Raw genomic sequence first — 14,322 nt, 5'->3', positions numbered from 1 at the left:
ATATCTTTAGGCTTATAAAATAAATTGCACTGAAGAAGTATTCCATGCTGGAAAGAGTCATTTCATAAAACTGGGCTGTCTATATAGTAGAATACTAAAACTACACCTCATACTTCCATCATAAACTTCATACGAAAGTTGAAGACGCGTAAATCACCTCTATTACCGTCTTACCGTCACAAACCTCCATGATGTGACACACTAAAAAAACAAAAACAAAAAACAAACAAAAACGCATACTTGAATGCTGCAAAACCGTGTACACATCTCTGGTCTACTGGCAATGGGAAAGGAGTAAATTGCCTAATTTTAACAGGTGTAACCATGTTTAAAAACCCATGTGCACCTACAATAATTTGTTGGAAAAGGAGCGTAAGACTCTCCAAACTTGCTGGATAACAACAGAGGTGAGGCATAAACCATTCAAGGTGAACATTTTGAGACTGATTTATAATAATAATAATAATAATAATAGTGATAATAATAATAATAATAATAATAATAATAATAACTTTATTTATACAGCACCTTTAAAAACAGAGTTTACAAAGTGCTTTGACAATAGAGCAAAGTGGAAGCAAGAGGGGGTACTTGCAGAAGAAAATAACAATATGAGCCAAAGAAAAATACCAAGGCCAGGCAAAAGAGAGAACAATTACAGAACAAAAATAACAGCATCAACCCATACCAATAAGAGTAAATACTGCTCGAAGAATATTAGTAGTGAATACAGAAATAATAGTACTATACTACGATAGTAAAATTAGACATGATCGGGGCAGAATAAAGAATAAATTAAAAGATACAATAAAATACAAACTAAAATAGATGAATAAAGACAGACAAATTAATATAGAAATCAAAACTAAATTAAATTAAATTTAGATGTTATTGTCCTCACCTGTTAGTGGTTTTAATGTTTTGGTTTACTGGTGTATGTGTTCAGCATGATGTTCAGTGTTGTTTTTTTGTACCCAACCCCAACACAACTTCTGGATGCTTTCGATTCTATACAGTTTTTTTTTTCAACATTCCCTGATTAAATATGGATTGTTAGTCCAGCCTGTGTATTGGCTGCCGAGGCAGAAATGCAGCACTCAGTAAAAACACACAGAAACATGTAGTGTAAACTTGGTGTTTCTTTAACCCCCAAACAAACACATAACTAGCTGCCCTTTTGAGGGCATATGTAGGACAAGAATACATCGACCATATTCTTAATTATAGGAGTTTGTGGGTGGAGGTTGTGCGGCAGGTGGTGGGCCAGGACCATCTCCCAGGCATCGACTAGATGAACGTTGAGTCCTTTAAACATGGCTCTGAGCACATAATCACGCCGCAGCGAGTACCAGTCACTGTTGGTCATTGTCTCATAAAGTGTCAAAGCTTTGGGGTTTGCGGTCCGGATGATGACCTTTGTGTCTGGAGCCCTGACCAGCAGCTGCATCACCGCCCTGCGGATGTTCTGCAGCCTCCGGATGTAGATCTCCACTGGGAAAGTGCTGAAGTGAGCCCAGATGCCAAGAACTACGACAGTGTTGATGCCTCCTTTTAAGTAATCTAGTTCATTTGCAATGTAACGAAGCTCGCTGACTGGGACCGTGGGAGATCGGATCGGGGGACCATGGCAGCGGTATGTCACCAAGATGTTGTTTGCATAGCTTAAGGCGATGAAAGGTCCAAATTTTGGGGGGTTGTGCAGATCAAACTCCTTTAGATCTACAAGTAATAAAGAGGGGAAAAAATTAAGCTGCAGTGAGAACAAAATCAACCTGTTGCCAGGCATCCCTGTGGATCAGTTACCTGGTAGTGCTGTGCTGAGGAATTCAAACCACTGCCTGATAGTGGAGTCTCCATACATGTGGACATCCTTGCCTTTTAGACACTGTGCGGTGGCAGAGGCATTGAATTGATGGACTGTGGTTCCACCTAGTGCTTGCCACACACCTTGGTAGTAATAACCAGAAGGTCCAGATGTCACATTGATGCTTTTCACCTCAGTAGGACCTGAGAGAAAGTCATGGGACAAGAGTGGTGGGATTTTTTGTTTTTCTTGTTGCCAACAAATCCCATGAATAGACCAAAAACCAAACACACAAAGAGATTGTAAGAACCTGTGGACTATTTTTACTCCCAAGAGACAAGATACACTGCTCACAGCTGTTCCCGCATTCACAAACCTTTAGCTCAGTGCTCAAAGCTCCCAGGGCTCCCCTTAAATTGGCCTGAATACATCTCTCTACAGGAGCATGCTTCCCAGAAGAAAGTAGTTTTTTCCTGCCTGTTTTACTTTTTCCATTCTAAGCATTAATGACAGTAGTAAATCATGTTTTACCTTTCTCTTTTGGCAATATGGTGACAATGGCAGGTCCTGAAGCCGGAATGAAGACTTTCAAGTTGACACCACTGAAGGGATCACACACAAATTAAATATCTCCAATACATACACATATTTACAACAGAAATTAGGACAAACATTTTTAATAAAGTACAAAACTCTAGCACTAAAATGGACAACTGCTACTTTTACAAATAAAGCCCCAAACTGTTGTTTTTAGATGTTTTAATACTTCTAGTCACATCTCAGTGACATCAGAAGAGTTTGTCCTGTTATCTGGGAGCCAAATAGGGTGCACAAATATATCTAAAAATGCCAAATTAGAGTTAGACTTAGAACTTCTTTCTACTTGCTACTAGTGTTTTATTATTTCAAAAGCATATTCACTCTAAATCTGTAAGTTTTTTTTCAGGCAAGGACAAAAATTGTCCATTTATTCTGTCTTGTCCCATTATTTAATCTGGTCATGTAGCTGCAGAGTCCCTTTCTACTTTTAAGAGACAATTGAAAACTCAATTGTTCCAAGAACACGTAAGCACTTAACCTAACACTGACAAAGTTGTGTGATGTTGTATGTTGACTGTCATCGTAAGTAGTGATACTGAGATTGTTGAATCTCAGATGCTGAGATCGCTACTGGTTATTACTTTGGTTTCCAAAAAAAAAAAAAAGTGTGGCACTTCTTCTGCCACTAGACGGCAATACCTGCGACCAATCACACCTGAAGCACTTTTTGCTCTTACTAAGGGTTTTTCCTTACGTCTAAATTCTTGCTTGTGTTGTACGTCGCTTTGGATAAAAGCTAAATGAAATTGTAGAATTGTAGAATGTAGCATCTATACTGGTGCCTACAACTCTCAACTTCACCTCCTATTTGTTTAGTTTAGTTTAAGACCTTGATTATCCATATGGGCCTTGTGGTTGCTGAAATATACTCTGTATCTAAATTCTGACAATTTCAGAGCAGAGACCTGAAAAAAAGGGAACAGTGTAAATATAAAAGTTCTTTTAACATTACACAACAATAAGCCACTAAAAATCCCTTTTTGGATTTAATGTTATATATGTACCTTTTAGAAAACTTCTTCAGAGACTACTTGGCTGAGAGGAGAGCGGACAGCAGCCTCGGTGATGGACCATCAGTCAGTAGCTGTATTTGAATTAAGTCAGACATACCCCAGAGGTGTCACAGTTGACTGGCTGGATAACTTATGTGCATCAATGGTTTAATCAACTCACTTTAAATAAAAACACCCACTTCTGCATGATGATAGCGGCCTGCCAGAAACCAAGGCTTGATAACTGGCTTAGAGTCAAAATCTATTAATTTGAAGTCACACAAATGCCAGTGCTTTCTACTCCCTCACCTTTGAAAGAGCTTCTCCTCATTAGCCCTGAGATTTTGTTTCAAGTCCCCCTTGATGTGGTCGATCCTGGCATCACAGCTCAGCTTCAGTGGCTTGTAGCAGAACCAAGGCTCGCCTGTACGGAGGTCAGTGAAGTTGCAGAGTGGCCGTTGGGTTGGGCGTAGGCAGACATTACAGGTGGTAGTTTCAGAGAGTGAGCCTGAACGGAAGAGGCTTTTGAAGTCAATCCTGTCCGGCTGTTTGCTGGTCAGCCTTTGGAGCACTGTGACAGCCTCACTAGGGTGAACCAGCGTCACCTGGTAGGATAGAGAAGCAGAGTTTTTTCTAAAAATCTACAATGAGTGGCTAGAGATGAGACCGTGGATTTGTCTGAAATGAAAAAGTCCCATTTTGGTTTTCTAAAATGACAAAGAGGTAGGTTTATTTCTAATGCAGCCAGTCAAAAAAGCCAGTCTAATATCACAGTAATTTCTTTGTCTTGTATAAGTGTTAAGATCTCGGTCTCTTCCTCCTTCCACACATACAGAGCCATGTTTTTTAGAATGTCATGTGACTCAGTTGTACTTTTTCCTCTTCTTTGGGTTTAATGGCAGTTGGTGTCCATAAAGTTGCATTGCTGCCACCTGGTGTTGCACATCATATAAGCTATAAAAGCAAAACATTTTTTGTGAAATATAGCTTTCTTGAATGGCCTGAAATACCACCTCATGCGAGTGTAAAAACTTTTTTGCTATAAGCAAGAGTTTTTTCAAAATTGACGTGTTTCCATTATACATATTTTGTATTCACAATTTCAATTTGTGCAATTTGAGGGTTAATGGAACTACCTCAACTACAGACTACTAACTACTATAAGGGGAAGGGGATTATTGAACAGCCATTTCAATCAGATAGATTAAACACCTTAATTACAACCACTTTTAACATCATACTCTTCAGCATTACCTCAACCTGTGCGACTCCTTCCCAGAGTAAAGAGAACACAGCAGAGTAGCTCCCATTGAGATGATCCACCACTTGCCCAGCCACACCTGCACCAAGCTTCAGGTTGTGGAGCCGGGCGATTAAAAAGTCCCCCCCAGACGTCTTGGGATGGTGCTGGAAATCACAAATTTTTATCAGAACCTCCAGCTGATCCCCTACACGCCACTGTCCTCCTCCCTTCCTCGGGAGAATGGTGAAGGTGCTGTGAGCTGGATCACTGGTCTGGCTCAGGGAGTGACGAGCTGACAAAGGTTGAGTTTCAGGCCACACAATGGAGTCTAGTAGGAGGCGTTCCTCCTTAGCGTTCTCAGGGGACAGTGGCTGGAAGGTGCAGAAGCTGCGATGCATGTCATGGTCAGTGAGAACTTTCGGGATGATTTCATTAAGCTGAAAATAGTGAGGGGTGAACAGAAAGTCACTTTAAGATGCATCAAACAAATGTGCTGAAAGGTAACTAAATAAATAAAGCAAAAGGGCCAAGAGGCAGGACTATTTCAGTATTTTAGGGGGATTGACAACTGCTGTTAACATTGCTCCATAGAAAAGGTTAAAAGAGCCTCAAATTCAAAGTTGTATTTGTGTGTGTTTCAAGGTTGTCTATAAATGTAAAGGTTAGTTTGTGTGTTCACTAAAATTCATGTTACAGTATATGTCATTAGCCTGCTAGCGCTTAAAAGGCTGTACCACCTGGTGGTTTTGTATGGTAGAGTAAACTTTTCACGGCTGGAAGATGCATTGAAGTTTAGGGCATACAGATCAGATTAAACCACACTAGAAGTACAAAACATCAGGGATTATAGGTGTAAATTTCTGGGGGTGGTACACACAGGGGACACATCCTCCCTAATTTTCAAAACATGTGCATTACAGTGTGTTGCTTGTGAGAGGGACCTCTGGATTGCTTTGCCCAGTCTGCTGCCCCCGAAATTGATCACGACTAGACAGAACCTGTTGTGTCTGCGTGATAGATGGCAAGACAGCGTCAGGTTAAGACGCTCCCAGTAACTATTAAATATAAGTAGTGCAAAAGTCCCTCTGTGGCAGGCGGGGGTGGTGGTGGATAGGTCCAACAAACCCTGGACTTAAATGTAATGTTTTTTTCCTTCTGCAACTTGCCATATGCCCCCTTCCTCTTATCCTAACAATTGGTGCCCTTGCATGGTTATAATGTGCATTATTTGCCTAAACATAACCATATGCATCGTAATCCCACCAAACATTGACATCACAGTGGCAGCATCGCAGAACCTAAATAGCAAATGCAGAAGGATACCTGAAGCATAATATGTAGACGTGGAGGTCCACTGCAAAGGGAGAATATGTGACAACTTGGGGAACAAAATGATCGCAATGGATGGAGGTAAAGTTATAATGATGAATGTAGATGATACACAAGGAATTTGAAGCTATGAACACAACAAAAATGATGGCTGTAACACATACTGATATTTCTTCAGTCGAAAGTCATATTTAAAGAGTGACATATAGTACAACTGAAATGACATTTGGTATCTTTCAGGGATAAAAAAATATGCATTTGTGACCCATTTGTTAAGATTTATGTCTTCAGTAGGAGCAAATGGGAACAAGTAGGTTGGTCTTGTCATGAAAGGATAGAATAATAATGGCTTCATCCTTCAACTATAGGGAGCTGCTGCTGTCAAAACATCAAGTGCAGGATCAAGAGGGGCAATACATTTAACTCCAATTAGATTTTTTGCAGTGAAGAACATTATTGGTATCAGGGTCCACCCCTCAAGCAGTCCCACTACAATCAAGTTCTCACCTCCATATTTTGTAGCACAAAGATAATGACAAAGACAACCACAAAGAGGAAGATGATGATGCAGTCCCGTTGTATCCAAGCTCTGGCCTTCATGGTCGGTGATCAGTCTCTATCTCTGGCTGCAGCACTGGGACCACTGGTACTGGATTAAAAAGAAAAACAAAGAGGTAACTGAGCCCTGACTGCATTCAATTGCTTCAAACCAGTTTAAGGCAGTTTAACCTGACTTCTTTTAGGTGATCCTATCATGTACCCTTTGAAACATTATGTAAATATTTGAATACATTTGGACACTCCAGTCTTTTGCACTTGGACAACACACTCTGCAAATAATACCCCTACAAGTTGCACAAGTCACTGTCATTACACAGATCAGAATAGCTGTGTCCTTCTCTCTTTGACTCTTTTAACAAGTGGCATAAACATTCATGTCCACATCAAAATGAATTTAAATTACTAGGCGTTCCCAGCTGGCCTGGGAACGCCTCGGGATCCCCCGGGAAGAGCTGGACGAAGTGGCAGGGGAGAGGGAAGCCTGGGCTTCCCTGCTTAGGCTGCTGCTCCCACGACCCGACTCCAGATAACAGAATAAATGGATGGATGGATGGACAATGCTACATTGTAGTGAATAAAATGGGACCAAATGTAGCAATAATCCATTACATAATTCATAATACATGAAGATGTAATTCACTTTACAAGTGACAAGATGCCTTCCTATTGCCCTTGGCCTAACCTTAACCCCCTCTCTTTTAAAGTAATACTTCAAAGCAAACTAATTGCAGATTAGCATTAGCATAAGTAACAAGATGTAGCCTTCCCATTTTCTTAACCTAACCTAAAACTCTTAGTTTTATTAAAATCTTAATTAAAATGAACATCTCTGATTTTAACATAAAATTTCATAACTAGCTTATTGCTAACTTAACAGTTTTGGCGGGAATTCCACTTCCCAGCCAAGGAGTGAAGATGGCTGGTCTTGGACTGACGTGCACGTATGGTGAGCGAGTTCTGTAGCGAGTGAGAGGGTCACGTAGCTGCTCCAGCTGCAGTTAAACCTGTTTGTATGGAGCAGGTACTCTTCAACAGAGTCCCCCATCTTCTTTCTACAGTAGCTCAGATTGGACAAACTAAACACGGGCTCGCTTGGGCCATTCCCGTTTCTGCATTCTCACGTCTTGCGTCGGCCGCAATAGTTGTCCTTAACACTTGACAAACCGGAGAAGTTTTAGTTCGTTTAAGTTCTGCAGCCATAGCGCTAGATGCCACTAAACCTACACACAACACTTTTACTTTAATTTTATCTTTATTTTATGTTGGTTGGAATGTCGTCATTGGCAGCATTATTCCCTGACGCCATTACGTGTGTTATGCACATATGACTGGTTCTGTCCAGCTGCTCTTTCACTGAAAGCACTGTCAGAGCGGATATATTTAACCAGTTTGGTAGGAAAACGGGCTGAAGTATGAGGTCCATATTTGACTCTGACAGGTCAAGGAGTGAGTAGGAGATCCAAATGAGATACTAATTTTCTCTCAGATATGCACTAATCAAGTAAAAAGAAAGACATAGCCACAAGTGGCTATGATTGGGATTCAGACTGATTCATGAGAATTTTGATGCGTGTTTCTTAATTAATTTGATTTAACTGTACCTAGCCAGATGCCAGTGTGAAACTAGCTAGTTAAGCAACCTTTTGGCAGGAAAGTCATACAGGTGTCTCACCACAATCAGCTAAGACTCATGACACATCATGAACAAAGAAAATCAAGAAGTTATTAGCTCACGTTCGGGTGCCAAGTGCACCATTTCATATTATATGACCATTTTAGCTTTGTAAATGAATTGTGTTCCTCAATTAATCGATGTAGTACCATTTTAATGAGTCTCAATGCTAACATGATATATGATATATATATACTGAAGGAATTTTATTAAAAAATTGTGCTACTTTTGTGCAGAGTTATACAACTTACTTTCGGCATTTCTCATCAACTGGCACATTTAACTAGCAGCATTAGCAAGCGACAATAACCTGCATCCCAAAGCCACTAAACCTTCTTCACAAATCACACACTATCCAGATCCTGTTACACAACTGTGTCTGCACAGGATTCAATGGGATTCAATATTCAGCCCTCAAAGGCAGAGCAAGACATGAACTTATCTTAAAATACAGAAGTACTGAAAATACAGAAAGGTAGGTAAATTTCAGGAGACAGTTAAAAAAAAATCCATTCAAAAAAGGCAACAGAGGAGTATCAGTATCACGGGAGTTTGAGGGATGACTCATGGTTTGACATAGACAAAAAAGAGGCTTTTACATTCACACCCACAGTCCGGTATTGCATATCTTTTAACATCAGGGTCAAAAATAAGACAGCATGGTCTGTAATAAAAAAAACGACAATATGGTGTGGAGTTAAGTTCACACATTTATTGCTCATATGCTTAATCTGGTCTCAGCAGAAAACACAGATAAAGTCTAATGAATGGGGAAAAATGTGCCAAGTAGATAATGCATTTCTGCATTTTTAACATTTATTTATGGCCTGATTACCGTGAGTACTGAAATGTATTAGCTATAACAATGTGTATATATTTTGCTTTTTCTTGGATTTGTTTTAATTATAACATTTTAAATCTTCCAAATGGCAAAATGGTATCCCTTTAAAGGAATACTTCATCTCCAACGTGACCATTTATATATCAACTACTCACCCCATGTTACATTGAATTTTTCTCCACTTTCCAAAGGCAAAAAATTCATATTGAATTGAATTCATAGGGGTCTGAAGTTAACAACAGCGAAACTATATAAAAACATCGGTTTACAAACTCACACAACTCGTGCACTATGATCCAAGTCTAAATTATACAATCGTATGCACAGTACTTCCTAAACAGACAGCAGTTTACAACAAGGAAGTGCGCTAAAAGTTAGATTTATCTGTCTTCCCTTTGAAGCCAGACTCCATTGACAAAAGCAGTAATTTTACCCAGCTGCTATTTTTACCGCATCCTCCATTGGTAGTTTGTTTATGTTACTGAGTAACTTTGCTGGATCTAGACTAACCCTTTACAGCACCAAAGCTTGGTTTCAGTAGCAGGTGCATCCTGCCTGCATTTCGTGTACTGTTACACGTCGTTCTTAAGCAGTCAGATTCCCTTCCTCTAACATCACTCTCAAATCATCTGACCAAATCCCCTAATTTACATGGAAAATTATAATTGATGAATACAGAGGGTTTAATAAAAAAGGGGCTTATATTTCAATAAAAACATGACTTATATTTTAATAATTGACTGAATAATTGTCCCTCAAATTCTTTCAGATGTTCTATGTGTTGATTTTTTAATGTAGGCTTTTACATTTACATTCACAGACATTTCACAAAATGAATTTACACACACACCAGCAGTCCCTACACATGACAAACAGCTGCTTATCTATATTACAGTGTTCCAGTCAATCATTTTGTTGTGTTTTTAGTTGTATCTTTTTTAAATAAGATAACAACATTAATGTATAAATAAATATATAGAAACATAAAGTGTAAAAAATGTAAGAAAATATAGGGGGAAGCATGGAGAGAGGAGGGGTTTGTGTTGTTTTATTATCTTAGCCTGTACTTTTCAGCTCAAAAGAAATGCTAATGAGCACACAAAAGCCAGACAGTTTGAAAGTGGTATGTAAGCCTTAATAAATCATTTTAGATATTTATTTCGAACATGTAAAAAAAGGAAAACAAAACAAAACAAAACAAAAGACAGACATTAAACAAAATGGGAATAATAGAAATGGATGATAACCTATACACAAAGTCAATTAATGGATTCTAAGAAACAACAAAAAATTCAGTCTTAGTAGGAAGTAGGAAGAAACATATATGTATATATATATATGTATATATGTATATATATATATATATAAAATCCTACCCCAACATCCTTATCGGTCTATATGTAAATACAGCTCACCCCCCTTTTGTATATTGCATTATGTTTAATCACTTCATCGTTTGATCTACATCCTCTCTGTCAGTTCACCAGTATACCGGAATACTTCAACAAACTCACACCACCACAGCAAACTTTTGGACTGGATGGAAATTATTACGTAATACTTTTTCTTAGATGAAAACTTAATTGTCATCAAAGTCTCTCCTCATTCTTCTGTAAAATGATGTCTTTTTAAGTCTCCTTGAAGCGAGTAATGTTTGTGCATCACTTGAATTCCTCATCCATCTCATTCCACAATTTTACACCACAGATTGAATTGCACATACTTTTCATAGTTGGACCAACGCAATTTTTTCTTTTCTTTTCACAATTGTCAAGCTTTCCTCTGAAATTATTACAGCCCTCCCTGTGAAACTTGCCTGCAAGGCTGTTTGCACATGCATGTGCAAACAAGTATTAACTGAAAGTAGCAGTTTGAGAAAAGAGACATTTCAGCTTTCAGTCACTTTCACAAGAATAAGTTTAAAAACATTTAAATTCATAGCCAATAATTATATAACCATTAGTTCCAACACGTACCTGCTTGTCGAATGAACTTGTATGCCTGTGCTACAACAAGAAAGCAAACCTCACCCAGGAACAAAACAACCACACCTCCTAGTAGGTGCCCTCAAGAGGTTTGTCAGATACTCACTGCTTATCACGTATATGTGTATATTCATATGCTCCTCAATAACCCCACCCCCATTGTTGACATCCTTGTTCGACTGAGGGTGATCATTCCACTGACTTTGCTGACTCCATAGCCTCAGTGTGTGTGTATGTGTGTGTGTAGGTGGGTATGTGTGCGTGTAAATATATTTCTCTATTATAATTTGCCATGGGTCAGTTGAATTGTTGATTTTTTTTATTTTGTTTTGTCATTTCATTACCTTAAAGTTTTGTTTCTTGTTATTCATCTGCGTTTATATGTATAATAGAACAGAAAATGAAATATAACAGGATTTATCTCAGAGTAAGTTATTTTTGTTTTCTTTTGAATTTTCTTGTTTTTTTTGTTTTTTTTTTTACTTTTCTTTTTTTGTTTGTTTCTTGAAACTTTTTTGTGCCAATTTCTTGCTAATTTCTGGGCCATGTTTTGGCAAGTTGCTCATCACCTTTTCTCGACGTTTTTGAATGACAGACCGATTTACTCATGTTTCAAAGGAGTACAATTCTAATGGCCTTCGTTTGCATCCATATGTAGCGAGCAAATACTGACGTGTTAAACGCTCAGAGCGGTTCAGTTCTTACAAAGGTAATGACCTCATTTTGAGAGTGTAGTCAGAGCTGATGTGTTGGATTACAGAATACACAGTTACAGTATTTGAAGACTGGCAGAGAATAATAAAACACCTTTTGTTGCAGTTGCTCTCAGGGGATCACTCTCTCATTCTACTCTTACATAAATACGTAGATAATGACAGGGTTCCCTGGGAAGTCAGAGATGATTCAAAGCTAAACATGTAAAACATGCCACACTGTTTGATTACCAGAGTGCATATTTGACTTTGCTCAACTGAATGTGGTCTGCAGCCTGCTTGTAAATGTGGAACAGCCGAAAGGATCTCTGCAGTGGCTGAGTTATTACTCGACAGATCTGGGCTATTTCCCTTGATTCAAAGGGGGCCTTCCTCAGTTGAAGTGTTTTTTACCTCAAAGAATATCAGAGTGCTCGGAAGTGCACTGCCAAGGCTGGAAGTTTCTTGGAGTCAGTAATTAAGCTTTAACTTGCTTTAATTTGGCTTAAATTTTTCACTTGTGACTACAGTGTTTTCCTGCCTTTTGTGGTAGACGTTTCCTTTAGTTAATCAGTTCCTGCAGCAGCTTCATTACTGTAGTTTGGTACGAGTGTGAGTCAACTCCAGTTTGATTTTACACTTACCGATATTGCATTTTTTCTTAAGCGCTTTGTTGGCTTGTGAATTATGTAGATATGCCACAAAAAAGGGGTCAAAAAGGTCCCATACAGTATATACATACATATATACAGTACTGTGCAAAAATCTTAGGCCACCATAGGTTTTTTTGTTTTAGAAAAGTTATAATGAGGACATAATATATACATTTATTCTATTTTTTCCTCTATGAAGATACAGCAAACAGCAAAAAAGTCAAAACAAAATGGCTTCTTCTGACTGAAGTCAGTATTTAGTGTGAAACATGGAATCATACAACCATAACAAAAGCTAGCTCAAACAATCAATTTTTGAGCTTTGGACATGTCTTGAATGCTACCTGGTGTAAATACAACAGCAGATTAGTATTGAAAATCTCATATTGCTTGCCTTAGACAGTTCAAGACTTGCTAAGTGGAAATGGAGGTCACAGTAAATATTTGCATCTTAAGCCTGATGAGGTTGTTTTATTCTGAAATATTTGCATTTTTAATACTATATACTGGTTGTATTTTAGTAAAGAGACTACTGAGAAATAAATATGTATGGTCATTATAACCTTGCTAAATTAAAGTTTAAAGTGGCCTAAGACTTTTGCACAGTACTGTATATATGTATATATATATATATATATGTGTATGTGTTTAACTGGATGCCTTACAAGTCAGTCATATAGAAAACAGACAAATTTCTGATTTAAGTAGGTACAAGTTCACCAAAGATTTCAGGTCCTAAATACAGACCATTGCAAACACTGACAAACCCCCACAAATTGTTTACTTACTGCTGATGTTGTTTTAGAGAGAAGTTTAAAGGGCAGTGCTGTCCCATCTATTAGCCAACATGATCTTGTGTTACAAATTTTTAGCTAGCTTAAAACATAACAGTTCTTGACATTATCAAATCCACCGAGTTGGCAGTCACTAATCTGATGAACATTTGTGAAACCAGTCTGCGTGCTGTTACAGCAGTAAAGAACAGGGCGGTGATAATTGCTCCATAGCACCGTGTCATCACTGTTTCTGCTTATAGATTATGAATTTACCAGCATAAGTTAATACAAGTTTTGAATTAACTTTTATGAAGGACATGAAATCTTTTGTGTAAATTATGCTCCAACTTTTTACCTGCATGAAAATATACACTTGCTTAGATAGAAAACAGACAGCCTGATACTGTTGTGTTTTTGCAAAAGGATGTGGTTAACCTTATGCTTAAGTGCAGACTCTGAGTTTGCTCATGCACCACTTTAGGTGATGTTTCGAACACTGCTGAAGAACTTGTTCATGTATGGTGGCAGATCCTGTGCAAATTTAAGTCTGCTAAATAAAGTAAAGATTTGTCTTTGTGCTCTTGAGACCTGAATTTATTAATAAACATCAAACTGCTAAACCTTTTTTTTTTGTTTTGAGGTATTATTTGATCTTTTTGAATTGTTTGTAATTGTTTTTAAAGTAAAAAAAGGATGCCACCTGAAATGCAGCAAAGTAACAATTAAAGTTAGTTTATAGGGTAGCTATAAACTATGTCTATATGATAGTTAAGGAATTGCATACTGATATAAATATAAATATAGACATTTTTCCATCGTGCATAGACTAATATTAGTACACTTAACATTGGTAGTTCCTTAACTATCCTGTTTTGATGTGTTACGTATCTATAGGTGTCTGTTAAATGATTCATTGTTCTTCAAATAGGCTGGATGTAGTTTCCTTAAAAGACAAAAAAAAAAAAAGAGCTAATGGTAGGCTGTAAAATAAACTACACTAAAGTTGCTTTGTGACTTAACAACTCCTGGTGTGATGGCCTGCTGTAGTCTAATTTAGCCACTTGTTAGCAATCGCCTTTTTAATGATACATTAACACTTCAAAATGTATATGTGGGGTATTTAATGACATATTTAATGTCACAGAAAAAAACGTGAAACCTTGTGTCAATCACA

General features: G+C 38.0%; 1 protein-coding gene across 2 annotated transcripts; it reads right to left on the bottom strand.

Annotated features, from left to right (window-relative positions):
* Positions 1–496: 496 nt before the first annotated feature.
* LOC121961533 (NXPE family member 3-like) lies at positions 497–13,177 on the bottom strand. Of its 2 annotated transcripts, none has more exons than XM_088072987.1 (7): positions 13,161–13,177; positions 6,476–6,617; positions 4,651–5,076; positions 3,706–4,001; positions 2,336–2,406; positions 1,804–2,007; positions 497–1,719 (listed from the first exon to the last, which is right to left on the bottom strand). In XM_088072987.1, exons 2-7 carry the CDS (start codon positions 6,566–6,568, stop codon positions 1,166–1,168), a joined length of 1,644 nt encoding a protein of 547 aa, XP_087929113.1. In that variant the 5' UTR covers positions 6,569–6,617; positions 13,161–13,177; the 3' UTR covers positions 497–1,165. The 2 variants fall into 2 exon arrangements, with proteins under 2 accessions (XP_087929113.1, XP_042367492.2); XM_042511558.2 differs by lacking the exon at positions 13,161–13,177 and adding an exon at positions 11,019–11,123.
* Positions 13,178–14,322: the final 1,145 nt, after the last annotated feature.

The sequence above is a fragment of the Plectropomus leopardus genome, chromosome 22, assembly GCF_026936395.1.
Source record: "Plectropomus leopardus strain MGB_pleo_1.0 chromosome 22, ASM2693639v1, whole genome shotgun sequence".
Lineage (NCBI taxonomy): Eukaryota > Metazoa > Chordata > Actinopteri > Perciformes > Serranidae > Plectropomus > Plectropomus leopardus.
This window is presented reverse-complemented; position numbering and strand designations above follow the sequence as displayed.

Bases quoted from the DNA above. Each gene is read 5' to 3' on its own strand.
- LOC121961533 (XM_088072987.1), bottom strand. From the start codon at position 6,568: ATGAAGGCCAGAGCTTGGATACAACGGGACTGCATCATCATCTTCCTC. The intron at 2,407-3,705 runs GTGAGGGAGTAG...TGATCCCTTCAG, and splicing joins GAGGAGAAGCTCTTTCAAAG to TGGTGTCAACTTGAAAGTCT. The intron at 2,008-2,335 runs GTAAAACATGAT...ACTTTCTCTCAG, and splicing joins CATATTGCCAAAAGAGAAAG to GTCCTACTGAGGTGAAAAGC.